General features: G+C 38.3%; 1 protein-coding gene across 3 annotated transcripts in view; it reads left to right on the plus strand.

Moving 5' to 3' along the window:
• The window catches only part of SLC44A1 (solute carrier family 44 member 1), a 179,466-nt gene that overhangs the window by 110,989 nt on the left and 53,246 nt on the right, over nt 1-15,231 (plus strand). For all 3 annotated transcript variants that reach the window (XM_070596197.1, XM_070596195.1, XM_070596198.1), the window contains exons 10-13: nt 881-1,046; nt 1,787-1,943; nt 2,630-2,713; nt 12,558-12,695. In XM_070596197.1, coding sequence (XP_070452298.1) covers nt 881-1,046; nt 1,787-1,943; nt 2,630-2,713; nt 12,558-12,695 — 545 coding nt within the window. The remainder of the gene's footprint in view (nt 1-880; nt 1,047-1,786; nt 1,944-2,629; nt 2,714-12,557; nt 12,696-15,231) is intronic.

Genomic DNA, 15,231 nt, shown 5'->3' on the forward strand with positions numbered 1-15,231 from the left:
ACTAAGCTCTCATAACTAACAGTAGTTATGGCTCTTCAATAACTCGTTCCCTATTCATGATTTTTAGACCATCCTAGCAAAGTGGGTCTCAACCAGGTACGGCCTGAACTTGCATCCAATTTTGAGATGGTCATGGATTTGAAGTAAATTCCTGTACTGACTTAGACATTTGGATTTATTCTAAAATGAACTAATGAGTACAGTGCTCCTCTGGAGTTTCCTCAAACCCCAGTTACAGCCCAACAGCTTGCTTCCTTGGGATTTTCTAGTTTGGAAATGACCTGAGCCTAGGTAGAGCTCCTAGTGATGGTACAGTTCACAGTTAGACTCTCAGAATTGCTAGTAGCCATACTTAATGTCAAGGCTTATGCCTAAATGGAATTAATTGTGAGGAGTGGTGTAAGGATTATAAGCTTGTATGTAACTTCTCTGGCCATTCAGGACACATTCACCAATTGAATGTAATATTAATTTTCTGTACTTTGCTAATAATTCAGATCTTTATTTATTGGACAAGTAATAGCCCTGAAAAGAAAAAGTGTGAAAATTCATGCCTAAACCAAATAATTGATAATGTAATGGTAACTGCAATCAAATAATTAAACCAGATTAAACCAAATAATTGATAATGTAAGAACTCTATTCAAATAGGGCAACTTTCAAAAGCTATATATGATGCCTTTGGGGAAAACAAAATGCTTAATTGTACAATGTTTGGCTTCACAACTTTTCAAGTGATAATTATTTTTGTGCCTTAATGAAATAGCATTGTGATCATAAAGCTTGTGGTTTGGGGAAATTAATCTCTCACATTTAATAGCCATTCTTTCTTGGTTTATACTTTATGTGCTTCTTCTTTGCTCCCTTGATATTTTCCTAGGCAGCGCTGTTCAGAATGACCAAGGCTTCGTGGAGTTCAGAGTTTCTGGGCCACTGCAGTACATGTGGTGGTACCATGTGGTGGGCCTGATTTGGATCAGCGAATTTATTCTAGCGTGTCAGCAGATGACTGTGGCGGGAGCTGTGGTAACATACTACTTTACTAGGTGAGGATTTATACCGGTCAGAAAACTTAAGATCATCTAAGTGATTGCGTATGAAGGAAATGGAACTGAGGCTGGTAAGAGTTTCATTTCTTTAAAAAGTAATTGGAAGTAAATATGACAAAACGTTACAGTGGACGATTCTGGGAGGTAGGAAAATGAGAAGTTGTTATTTTATACTTGTTTGTAACTTTCTCAAAAAATCAATCAGAACAGCAGGTCATGCCATGACTTAAATTACCTTTAGCAGAAGACTAAATCTTGTAGTGGTATCTTATGTAGTTTTGCATTATATAAAAGTCCATCAAAGGATAACAAACCTTTTAAATTTGTTTGTATGAGAACAGGTGCTGTGACTCGCTTTCCTGACTTCAGAGCTGATATAAACTGTAGGCCTTATGGTTTTCTCTTATAATGAGGTGCCAGATCGACACTGAACATCTTTTTAAGTTCCATTTTCTGATTGTGCAATTAACTCCATAAGTATTTCCTAATAAGAGCTTTCAAAGCACGGTTTTATTTGACTTGAAGTATTAGAGCATAGAACCCCATGAAACTACCATAGAGAAAGAAAACGCTGATTTTATATCGTACATCTGTTGTATATACTTTGCCATTTTGTCATAAAGCTAGAATAAGAAAAATAAACTAAGATTTCAATACGTTGGATTCTAAACCATTCCTGTGTTTCCATCCAGGTCTAGCCTTTGTTTTAATTGTCTTTTTGGTTATTTTTAAAACAGGGATAAAAGGAATTTGCCATTTACACCTATTTTGGCATCAGTGAATCGCCTTATTCGTTACCACCTTGGTACTGTGGCCAAAGGATCTTTCATTATCACTTTAGTGAAAATTCCACGAATGATCCTTATGTACATTCACAGTCAGCTCAAAGGAAAGGTAAGGAGAAAATGCTTCTCTGGACTTTCGTGGGCACGTTCCAGACCTCAGTTCTCCATGTAGTAAAGCTCCCAACAATGTTAAGTCCACAGTTATGAACGTTTTCTTCAGAATCGTTGCAAAGTGGAATCCTGTCCTCCCCCTTATCTCCAACTCTTGTGCTCCATATGCTCTGGCAAAATCCATCTAGTCGCTGGTTTCCCAAAGTGTCCTGTGCTTCTCTTCCTCTGTGTTGACTCACCTTCCTCCTTGGAACCTCTTCCCTGTCCTTGACTGTGGAAATAACACACATTTCAACATAGCTTAACTGAAGTGCCACCACTTCCTAGAAACCTTCCCTGGTTCCTCCCGTCTCCCAAATGATGTCGTCTCTCTCTGTTCTCCACTCTCACAGCACTGGTATCTGTATCATGTTCTGATTCTACCTCGTTTAATGTTTAGCTTTTTTTTCTTGCTGATCTTATATACCTAACTGTATCTTATATGCAGTAGGTACTAAGTAAATGTTGAATTGATTAAAAATAATGCAGCCATTACATTTTGAAGGAAAAAAGGGTAGGTGTGGAGGCTTTGAAACATAAGTTGTGATTTTTAAAATTTTAATTTATTTGTCTAACATTTGGAATATTCTATATGATGGTTTGATTCTTTGGTTTTTAATTCTTTCAATTTTTCGCCCTTTCCAGGAAAATGCTTGTGCTCGATGTGTGCTGAAATCTTGCATTTGTTGCCTTTGGTGTCTTGAAAAGTGCCTAAATTATTTAAATCAGGTAAAATGTTTTAAAAATAAATCTAGCATTCACTTTCAAAGATACATTCACTGTTTCCTCTTCCAAGTTAAAATAATTGAGCTTAACTGAAAGATGTTACGTTTTTCTTACGGTGTTGTACATTGTGTATATCTGTTTCAGTCATGTTTTTAAAAGTAACATATGTTCTTACCAAGGTTCATTGTTAATTAATTGTAATACATGGATAAAATGTCATTAGAGTTCGTCTTTCAGGAAAGACATTTATCTCTTAATTCATCTTTGATTTTCTCTAAGAATCTGTCTACTCTAGCCACAGTTCTTTAATTCTTTTATAGTGAAAAGCGCTTGTGACACTTACTCCTTTTTGCAGCTGTCTACTATTGTTAAAAACTAGTGTGCTCTCTATGCTGATCCTTTTTTTTGTTTTGGCCAAACTGCCGAAGAGTATGGTACTGGCCTGGGAAATGTTATCAAAGGAAGTGCCATGTCTAAGGTCAAATGGAGAAATTGATATTTATGGGATAACGGTTCTTAGGGGTTGGGTTGGGTCTCTGTCTTTCTGTATCTGAGCATGTAGGACTCCCTATGAAGCACTCTATTTTTTCTTCTTCTTTTTTTTTTTTTTTACTACTTTTCTCCATTCCCTAAAAATCAATTCTAATGTACTGATGCCCTCATCTAATAGACCAGAGATAAAAATTGACTTTCTGACCATTTACCTCTAAGTGTTTGAAGAGCAGCATTGCACTTTCCATTCACTTGGGGATAGTCAAAGGATGACAGTCTTGTGGCCATGGTGTTGCGCGTGCCTGGAGTTTGCTTTATTTTAGTTCTATGGTTAATATGAAAAAGTAGGTATGACATTTCATTAGCAAAATACATTCTTGTAGATCATAATACTCTATGGATGTAAAGTGTTTGGAGGTCATTATTAAAATAATTAGTAAGAGCCATAGCAATCTGAAAAATTACGTTCTTTAAAATTTGGTTTGGGACCAAATTATCCTTATCAAAAAGTTGATGGATGCACTAAAGATTATCATCATGACATTTTGTACCCATCACTAAAGAGGTTATCTTCAGAGAGATATACTAAACCCAGCTCTCTATTCTCAGTTCCTACCACCTTCCCATGGGCACCTTTTGCTCTCAGTTTCCTTAATGTACCCGGAATGACTTCCTTCCAACGCTTGACTGACTCCTACTGATCCTTAATGATTCCGCCTGAGCATCAACTCCAAGAAGCCTTGCCTCGTTACCCTAGCCCCTCCACTGACCTTTTACACCACTGTGAGGACACTAAGAACACTATATGAAAATGGTCTATTTACTTCTTTATCTCCACCTTTAGACTTTCAGCTCCTTTAAGACAGGGATCTTATCTTATTTTTGTCTCTCCACAAACCATCACAGTGCCTGGTCCACTGTAAGTGGTCTCTAAATGTTTTCTGAATCAGTTATTAATCAGTGAATATTTGGATTAAAAAAGACTAATAGGGTGATATAAAACGAAAAAAGAGTCTCAAAAGGGAGATGTGCAGTTATACTGAAGGAATAAAACAAATCATGTGATGTCAAGATGGTCGGTAACCAGGGAAAAAATCCGAAGTTTTCGGCTCCTCCCAAGCTAAACATTAGTCCACGACTTAGCACAGATGGTTCTGAGATGTATATGCAAACTGCACGTTGGTCTTTCTTGTACAGGTCTTTGCCATTTTGGATCTTCACTAGGTAGGCGTATGTTTGAAGATTCAAGGGAAGCATTCAAATAGTAATAAATCAAATATGTGAGCGAAGGTTTAGAGTGATTCTGAACTAATACTTAGGAGTTCTCTTTGGGAGCATGAAGTGCTGCGATGTGGGGACTCATGGCCAGCGGTGCTTTGTGTCATCATGCTGCAGACATCAGAAAACTTCCTGCCATGACGGGTTAAGCATAAGAATCGGTTGCCAGTGGAATTCTTTTAACCCTTGTTCCTGTGGAATGTGTCAGAGCTGGGTGGGCACCCATCTGTTTGAAGTCTTTCAGTGGTGGGGATCATGACAGCACTGTATAGATGAGCTCCAGAGACTTTTCTAAAATTCAAAAACAACAGTAGCCTATAGGGTATGATGTGCCTGAAGGCCACCCTTGTCGGTGCTGTCACACATTCAGTGGTTCTGAGCTTCGTGCTCTGCTGGAGATCAAGCCATAGCTGGCGCCAGGACAACAGAGTCGGCTCACACCTTTCATTTCATCTCTGTTGCTCATTGCTTTCTGAAAATAAAGTTCCTTTTTTCCACACACATAGGATTGAGCCCACGCTTTTACAGCCTTGTTGGAGAAGGTGCAATGGATAATTGGGGGATGTACAGTGGAGACAGCCAGATGTTGAAGATGTGTTTCAATCCCAACAGTGTAACTGTTTGGCAAGTCAGTGACACCTCCGAGTCGCAGTTTCCTTCTTCAGAAAGTGGAGAGAAATATTCCTCTCCTCATAGGCTTTAGGTCGGGATGAAATATAGTGCAGATAAATCAGCTCTTTCAGCGCCTGACTCTTGGTAGGGACCTAGTAAGTGTTGTTGTTGCTCTCCCCCCCTCGCCCCTATTTTATTGTTTTATAAAGAACTCCCAATGTTTTACTTTCAGATAAGAGAGCTATGGCAAAGATAATCCACAAGGTAGTTCTAAAGATATAACTATTTCCTCTAAAAATAAGTGTAATATAAAATACTGAAGAGTTTGGAAAACCAAGACAAGAAGAAAACATCACCCATAATCTCACCATGCTAACATAACAGTTACTTTCCTTAAAATACTTATTATTAGCTTGGAGAAAAAGTTTGTAATATTTTACTTCAATGTAGTAAAGTCTGATAGTCTATAGGGCTCATCTGTAAAATGGGGATCATGATAGTGTTGTGGTGCCCGTTACCGTGAGGATGAAGAGAGTGTCTGCAGTGCTCTGAGCATGTGCGTAGACACAGCAAGTCCTCAGTGCGTGGCGACTCTTAACCTATAGTATCGTCCACGGTTTCTTACATTTTTTAATGCGCAGTGGTGTTTATTTTCCTCTTGTCAGGTCTTTCAAACTTATCTTCTATCGTTTCTTAGCTGGCTTTTATGCTTACAAAGTTTTTCCTCACCTCAAGATCCAATAATTCTGCAGTCCGTTAGAGGTTTACTTTTTGTTAAATACTTAACTCTTTTGTTTGTCTGGCATTTAATCAGTTGTCCCAGGACCAGTTAGTGAGTAGTGTGTTCTTCCTTGTGCTGTGAAATGTAATTTAATCATGTACTAATTCTTATATTTCATGCTTCAGTCTGTCTCAGGACTTTCTCTGCTGTCCCATTGATCTGCCTGTTTTTATACCAGTACTGCAAGATTTCGTTATTATAGCTTCATTATATATCTCAAATATCTTATGAGACAAATCCTTCTCATTCTTAGTTTTCAAAGATTTCTTTCTGATCACCTGTTTATTCTCTGAAATTACGTTTAGAGTATTCAATGGAGTATAGCGAAATAATAATGCTAATTATAAAGCCAACTAACATTTATCGAGCACTTACCATGGGCCAGCCAGGCATGGTGGCTCCCACTTTACATGCAAATCTCTCATTTAGAGTTCTGTTATGTCTAGTACTCTTTGCAAATGGTTAGTAATGAGTTAATGTCCCTTTGCATCATTTTTTTTCTCCTGTCCTTTCTTTTGCTGTCACTTCTAAGATCAGCATGCAACCTGAAGTGAAAGTCTTTGAGTAGGGTTAGACAGCGCAACCCCTGCGCTCTGTTCCATCACTCCTGTAAAGGAGTGCAGCAGGCAGGGTCCAAGGCCACAGAGAGGGGCAGAGACTGGGACTGGAGATCTCACATTCTATCCGAAGAGGCAGTCACTGCTTAGCTCTAGTACGTTGTTGCCGTGTGAGAATTTAGAGGTGGTTTCTAACTCTTCCAGTTTGCCAAGAGAAGCCAGAATTCTGGATGTTTGCATTTTATCTCCTGCTGTTAAAATGTTGACAGCTAATAAAAAAAAAAACAACTCTGGGTCAGCCAGAGCAAATAGGTCTTGGGGCCACACAATGTCAGTTGTCCATGGGCCACCAGTTTGTTGTCACTACTCGAGAGAATTTAGAGGATAATAGTAGAAAAGAGTGTTGATAGGGAGGTAGAGTAAGCCAGAGTCATTTTGCAGCACAATATGAAATTCCATAACCAAAACCAGGTTCCAAGGCCAAATGGCATGGAAAGTACAGCTGGCTTCAAAAAAGAGCTTTAGATTTTTAAAATAAGCCATTAACTATTTATTGCATAGGTGCTAGAATTTTGTAAATAGAGTGAACTGTGAACTGCTCTTTGTTTCTGCAGGTGCTTATCTTAATGTGACATGAAGGTGATTGTACATCTAATCTAACAGATAGAATTCACTTTAAGTAGAGAGATTGTTACAACTAGAATCTGTTTCTTTTGGTCATTAGATTACTCAGACCTTGGGGTTTTTTGTTTTTGTTAGTGCCGTGGAGTGGATTCTGACTCCTAGCAACCCTGTGTAATGCTCTGCTGCTATTCATAGGGTTTTCATGGCCAGTTCTTTCAGAAGTGGGTGGCCATGTCCTTCCTAGTCCGTCTTAGTCTGAAAGCTCTGCTGAAACCTGTCCACCATGGGTGACCCTGCTGGTGTTTGAAATCCCGGTGGCATAGTTTTCAGCATCATAGCAACAGGCAGCTGCCAACAGACAGGCGGTGTGGTTCCCTGACGGGGAAACAAACCAAGGCCGTGGCAATGAGAGCTCCAGATCTTAACCACTAGACCACCAGAGCTGGCTAGGCCTTGGTTTACTTTGACACTATTTGGAAATAGTATGTTTGATACTGGAGGGTATCTGCTCTGCAGCTGATAAGCTCTTATTATTATAAAGCTTTTCTCTACATAGTAAGGGTGGGAGTCGTAGAGAATATTTTTTGAGCACTTACTACCTGGTACTATACTAAACACTTTATATAATTATCAGTGTCTTTCCACAACTCTGAGGAAGGTTCATTTCCTCTGTTTGTATAGATGAGAAAATTGAGACTGGCATCTTTGGGCAGATCACATGACCTAGAGGTGGAGGAAGGTTTCAAATCTAAGTCTGCCTCGCTCTTGCCATGACATCACACTGCCTCTCGTATAAATATGTACATGCTTGTGCGCAACATAGAGAAAGCTAAAGTATAGTTTATTGTAGAGAATATGCAAACATCTCAAATTTTTATGTATCATAGTGTAAACTAAGACAAGTGATGGTTTTAAAGATAATCTATTTAATCTAAGATTTGCAACGTATTTTTAATTCTTATACCCCTTAAAAACGTCTAAGAATTTAGAACCAAATTGAATGAAATGTATAGTATAGGTTGTATTTTGTGGTTCCTCCATCCCCTACTCAAAATAAGAAAGATAATTTAATTGGCTTTTCCCTTAGTTAATTTATAATGATCCACACATAGAGTTGCACATACCTATTCCCCTTTCCTACCATTGCTGTCTAGTTTGCACCTATTGAGTTATTATGTAAAGATTTTAAACTTTAAGAGAATTTCTGGGTCCTCAAATGAAGAAAGGAAGGAAGGTGTGAAAATGTGACAGCTGTGCAGGCCTGGGTTACCTGCGTGGTGACCCTCTGCCCTAACATATTTTCTTCCACATGACCACTTTTTCATTATATCGTATCAGACAAGAAGTTACCAGTGAGCAGTTGAGCTAATAATAGGCATCCTTTTAAAAGATTCCTGGATAGTGATCATCTTTTATCTTGCTTTTGGGAGTTGAATAGTCTGAAGCCTGTGTCCTGCCAGAGCGGATGCTGAGCACGGGCTAAATGGTAATCATCAATGCCTCCCTGTGGGCAGGTTAGCTCAAGATCAGGAAGGCTGCCTGAGAAGGAGGTAGGTGGGCTCAACAAATCTCAACTAAGTGATCTACAGAAAGTTCAGAGGACAGTAATAGGGAAAACCATAAATGACTCAATTTCTTGAGAACTTTAGCGTGAATCCTTTTAGACTAGGAGGTATAGAAGCAGAGGAAAAATTTGCTGACCTGCTGTGATCTGTAGCACATTTTTCTTCCTTAAGAGGTCATCTTGGCCTTTGTGTATCACGTGCAGCTCATCTTCCTGCCTTGGGAATGGGAGAAAGAGCTTATAAAATTATCCACTTACTTTTTTTCAGTTAGGTTGAATACAAAGGAGTTGCATAGATCTGTAGGAATATTGCCAAGAAGCCTAAATTTCTATGAGCATATCCAACCCTGGAACTGAGGAATGGAGAAAAGAAATCATTGCTGCCTCCTTCCACATCTACAAATAAATAGGCTTCTGCTCTAAAATAGATGGGCAGGGCAGGTTGGGGAGAGAAGAAAGAAGCGGCAGAGGAGGAATCATAAGAATTCTCAAACTGAAGCTTCTGAAAATTAATGAGGACAAACAAAAAAAGCTTTTATAGTTTAGTTTGGAAGTGTTGGGCCCTCTCTTGGAGTCAGCTGGTCTGAAGATAACACAGGAGAGTGATTGGAGTTGTGTGGGTCCTCTTGCATCTGTCTCTTTCAGGGAAAGTCATGTTCAAACTGGAAAGTGTAGACTGGCATAGGAAAGAGTGTTATTGGTCCTCATTGAGGGGGTGAGATTTAAGACAGTACCTAGTTGATGTAAATGGGTTATCCAATAGCCTTGATTCTAGACATTAAAATGGTTTTTTAACTTAAGGAAGCATCTCATAGTCAATATACATAGTTAATATGGTAGGATATTTTCCCCTGAAAACTTGTTATTAAATAACTGTTTCCTTAGTCTCTCAATCATGTCTTAGAATACGGGAAATGAGGTACTTCTCTTCGGGGAGGTTGTCTCTCAGATCACTATAGACATTTATCAATTGTTGGACTGAAGAATTATAGGGAAAGATCCTAAAAGACTGGAAGTTGAGGAGAAAGATACTAAAAGACTAGAAATGAGCAAATGTGGTTTATATTTCAAGAAGGGGTAAGAAGATGGATTCCATAGACTATACACAAGGTTGATATTAATTCTGGGCAATACTCTAGAACAGGGGCAGCAAAGTTTTCCTGCAAAGGCCCGGATAGTAAATATTTTTGGCTTTGTAGGCCACACAGTCTGTGTCACAGTTGCTCAGTTCTGCCATTGTAGTATGAAAACAGCCATAAACAATATGTAAACAAATGAAGAAGCCTGTGTTCCAGTACAACTTTATTGACAAAAGTAGGCAGCAGGCCAGATTTGGTCCGCGGGTGGTAGTTTGACTACCTCTGCTCCAGAATAAATTGCTAAATGGGTCTTTTTGTGAGGATGTTGGGAACTGGTGAGAACTGGAAACTAGTCCGGGTTCTTCGAGAATCGATCAGGCTTGGGAAGTTCTTCTCCACTGTTTTTCAACAGACTTACTATTACACAAGACCAGGAGTATAGTTTATGTTGATGTCTTTGAGGCATTTAAGTTTCAAAAGAAGCTTTGGAGAAGATGAAGAAATGTGGACCACTGCAGTTAGGTGGTTAACTGTTTGGTGCCTGCTGTCTTTAACTGATAAGAAGCAGTGGCAAATGACAATACAAGAGAACAAGCAGCAAATGAATGCTTCCAGAACAACCTAATAGTGTGAGTTGTTTAAAATATTGTATACAATAACTTTTGAGATAAAAAGACCTGCAAACATAATGTAGTAATCTATTCTGATAATAAATTACCCTAATTCGCATGACAGAATTTCATATATTAAAGCATACTATGTTTCTCAAAGGGCACCATAATTTCCTACTGCTCCATTACTGAAAAAAGTTAATAGGCCACAAGTAGTGACCTACTCAGTACAGTACTCTTTCCTTGGCCCTCAAATGTTCTGCATTTTTAATCAACGAATTTAATCATATAATGGCAAATTAAATTTTTGATGACTCAAACCTCATCTTCATACCAAGGTTCCTCATCAGTAACTAACAAGCATACAGTTGGAACATTCATAAATTAACGACTGTCTCTCCCAAGCTCAGTGTTTAAAACTTAATAGATAACACAATGTAAAGTAAGTTCTTTGTGTCGAGCAGTGTTCCAGCATCTTCAACATTTTGGACTCACCAGTAGTTTTTTAGGTCAGCACTAAACCACAAATCCCTCAGGACCATAAGTTTTAGTCACAAAGCTCAAATGCTTTCCCTTCCTAAGACTCAGATGTATTTGAGGTTATAGTACTTATTCACATTTCCCAGAAAATGCCAATGCTATTCTAGAATGTACTGTAAAACAGAAGGGAAAAAAATCACTCTGTGACTAGTGGGTCAAAGAGGACACGGGGCAGCAGAAGCAGCTATAATTGAATCAAAGTGTGTCAGCTGGAACTCAGTACTACAAAGACAGAAAGCCAGCTCAGTCTGGCCTAAAAAAGAGAAAGAGTGAGAAAGGGGGAGGGAGGGAGAGGGGAGAGATTGTTAGCAATTTATTAGCTTCTATAACTGAAAAGTCCAGAAATCTGGCTAGTTCCTAATCATGCAAACGTTGTCACTAAGTGCACGTCCCTGGTTTCTCTCTGTTCTGACCTCCGTGAGGTTAGCCTCACCCTCAGTTTCACGCTGTGACCTCCAGCAGCTACAGGTTCTTCCCATTGTGTTGACAAAATAGCCAAGGCAGTTCCATACCCTCATACCTCACTGTCCAGGAACAAGAGAGAGAGGCTCTGTGAGGAACGCCTCTGGAAGAGAAAAGAAAGTTCTATTTCCCCAGAAGCCCGAAGGGAACATCTTTTATTTTCATTGGTTGTGATTAGTTTATGTGCCGATCCCTGAACCAATCATGTGGCCAGGTGGTAGAACATGCTGATTGGGTTATGTCCGTCAGGGCCCCGGAGCTAGCGGTAGTGTCAGTCCCACTCAGACTCTATGAGAATGGAGAAGGACTGGTTTCTCAAAGGAGATTTGGGGTCCTCCTCCTAGGAAGGGGTTTGAAATGTTGGGCAACAAACTGCTGTCTATAACAAGAACCATGAGAAGTGACAGCAGAGAAGAAGGCACCAAGGAGGAGGTGGTAAGTTCCAGTAGAACAGCAGAGCAATCTGATGCCTTTACCCATTTGTGTAACTTTTAAAGCATCACTGGAATGATAATCCTGCATCACTGATACCCAGAGATGCTCCCGAGACATCTAGGAAAGCTTAAATTATGTTTGATTTACCAGAACAGGGAAGAAGTTAATGGAGGTTGCAAAGATTTGTGTGAGTTTTAATAAATGGTGTTGTTTTTAAAGAACCAAAACTAAGCCAGCTAAAAAGCTCTCTACCATTGTAGGTTTTGTTGTTGGGATCATGTTGGTTTATAACATTGTGTAATTTCAGGTGTACATTATTTTATATCAGTTTCCATATAGACTGCATCGTGCTCACCACCAATAGATTTTTGGTTTTTTCTTAAAGATTGGCACCTGAGCTAACAACTTGCCAATCTTCTTTTTTTTTTTTCCTGCTTTTTCTCCCCAAATCCCCCCAGTATATGGTTGTATATATTTTTTAGGTAGGGGTCCTTCTGGTTGTGCTACGTGGGACACTGCCTCAATATGGCCTGATGAGTGGTGCCAAGTCTACGCCCAGGATCCGAACCAGCAAAACCCTGGGTTGCTGAAGCGAAATGTGTGAACTTAACCACTCAGCCACGGGGCTTGCCCCTAGATTTTTTTTTTTAATGTTTCCTATTTCCTTCTGCTTAATCTTAATCTGTACCTCACCCCAAAGCCATGGGATTGACTGTGAGATGCTTTTATAAGCTATACTTTAACTATGTTTGGTTTATGTCTTAATAAAGATTGTGTTTATTGGTAAAAATATTGTTTTTGCTTTTGTCCAGAATGCATACACAGCCACAGCTATCAACAGCACCAACTTCTGCACCTCAGCGAAGGATGCCTTTGTCATTCTCGTGGAGAATGCTTTGCGAGTGGCTGCCATCAACACAGTCGGGGATTTCATGTTATTCCTAGGCAAGGTAAGACCGAGTATATTATCTGAGGCATACAGTAAATTTTTGCATATATACATATATATTTGCTCTTTAATTTCAAAAATATGTAGCCTACCAAAAAACTAAGAGTAAGATAAAATGAAGCAAGTACCTGCAAAGCCCTTAATATTCATCAGGCACTATTCTAAGTATTTTACATATATTGTGCTCATTTAATCCTCACGACAGATTTGTAAAGGAAGTTCTATTATTAGCCTCATTTTACAGATGGGGAAACTGAGGTACAGAGCAGTTAAGTAATACACCCATGTTTCTCCTTACATGTTTTCAACTGTAAAGAATTAAGAAACAGTCTGTGTAGTGGTTAGGGATACTGCATCTGGAGCCTGAATGCCTGGATGTAAACCCAGCTGTGTCACTTACTAGCTGTGTGACCTGAGGCAGGATCCATAACCACTCTGTGCCTCAGCTTGCTCATCTGTAAAGTTGAGATAATAGTAGTGCCCAACCCCTAGGGCTGTGAGGATTAGACCGGTTAATATATGTAGGGTATCTAAGACATTGTTGGATACATTCTAAGCTCTTGATGAACATTAGCTGTCGGTCTTGTTACTGTATATAAACCCCTTTAAAATAGAGCTGTTAGGGAATAAGACTAAACTGTCCTTAAAAGTGTCTGAGAAGAGGTCATCTATTCTATACTATTAAAATCTGTGAAATGATAAATAACATTATAATTGGATTTCATTGTATCTGTATTTCAAACCATAAAATATTCAGAAAATTTGAAAAATTGAGTTAAGAAAAGACCCCGTCACTATAACCTAATAACTATCATTTTTATATATTCCCTCCCTGTGTTTTTTATATTTCTGTGCTATGACAGTCATAGCATACATTCCTGTTTCTTCTGCCCTTTTTACTTCACATTATATCACACGCATTTTTCATATTGCTTTGATAATCTTCATAATTACTCATTACGATGATGGTCAATGTTCCATCAAATACTATTCTTGAATATCCTCTTACTACTGAACGCTTAGGTTACCCCAGCCACTGTGCTTTTAAAATTTTTGAAAAGGAAAAAATTGATTAGAGAGGCATCGATAGCACAGTGTGCTTTTAAGTTCTTAGGCAATTGTCATGTAAGAAGAATTATAAAACTCTGAGGATAGTTATTTTGAAAATTTGTAGTGAAATGTATGTTATGACTGTTGGCTTTGTTTTTGTCATATTTTTACAATAAGAGGAAATTTTTTCTGGTGAAGATTGCATGAGTTAATCCCTGTTGAGGCCTGAGTACAGCATCTGACAATATTATTAACTATTATTTATATGCTATGCAGCTAATTCAGGAAGGCTTCAAATTTTTTGTTTATTTTATAATTTATCCCTACTGCTAAGAAAGATATGAAGCAACTTAAAATAAAAACATATATACACAGAGCAATTAAAAGGGCAATAAGAAGCCACGTGGAGGAATAAGGGAGAAAATTATGCTAACTGGCAACATTTGATCATTTGGGTGATTTTAGTGAACTCTGCCTGAGACACTTGCTGGGCACCAGGTACTGAGGAAGTGCTTTGTGTGGAATTTGTATTTGGTCCTCCCCCGTAGGGTGAGCTGCTACCATTGTCTTCATTTTATAGCGGAGGAAGCCAAAGTTTAAAGAGCTGAGTAGGTTGCCCAAATTTAGAGAGCAAGAATGTGGCAGAGCTGGAGTTCAAACTCAGTCTGTCTGACTTCTAAGTTTTCAATTACTAAGTACTATAATTTCTTCAACGGACATTAAATTTGCCCTTGGATCTAAAAAAGTCTGTTGATTCAATAATTCTGATGATGGTAAGCCACTGTTAGAAATAATTTTAAATACAGAAAAATACAACATTATTTATAATAGTGACTAATTGTAAACAATCTGCTGCCTAGCTATAGAGAAATGGTTGGAAATAATAGTCAACAGACTGTTATTCACCTATTAAATGATGTTTTTTAAGAGTTTGTAATAAGATAATGCATATAATATAAGTGAAAAGGTTGAGTAAAACTCCTAGACTGTCCCAGTACTGTTTAAAAATGTGCCTAAAAAAAGAATGAAAATTAATACCTCGAAGTGTTAGTAATGATTATCTTTAGATATTGAAAATATGAGTGATGCCAAATGCCTACTTTTCCTTTACCATAATAAGATAAAGTTCTCTATATTAAATATGCTTTCCTTTTATGATGGAAAAATATATAGATGATAAAATACAAGGTTTTGAAATTGACTTTGAGTTTTTCAGCAGCCTAGTGACCTGTCCATCAAAATTTTTTCTTTAGGTTTAACCTAACCTTTTATCCATTCAACAAATATTTATAGAGTGCCTACAAGTCATGTGCTAGGGGCACTTCTGGGTGCTGGTTATCTACCAGTCAATAAAGAGAATTTAAAATCCAGTAGAAAAGGCAGTTTTGTGTCCCTCTTTTCACTTAGTATTATTTTATGATCATTTCCTATTTTATTAAAAATGTTTTAAACATAGTTGTACACTTGCTGTATCATTTACTTAACCA

Source organism: Equus przewalskii, chromosome 26, assembly GCF_037783145.1.
Source record: "Equus przewalskii isolate Varuska chromosome 26, EquPr2, whole genome shotgun sequence".
Classification (NCBI taxonomy): domain Eukaryota; kingdom Metazoa; phylum Chordata; class Mammalia; order Perissodactyla; family Equidae; genus Equus; species Equus przewalskii.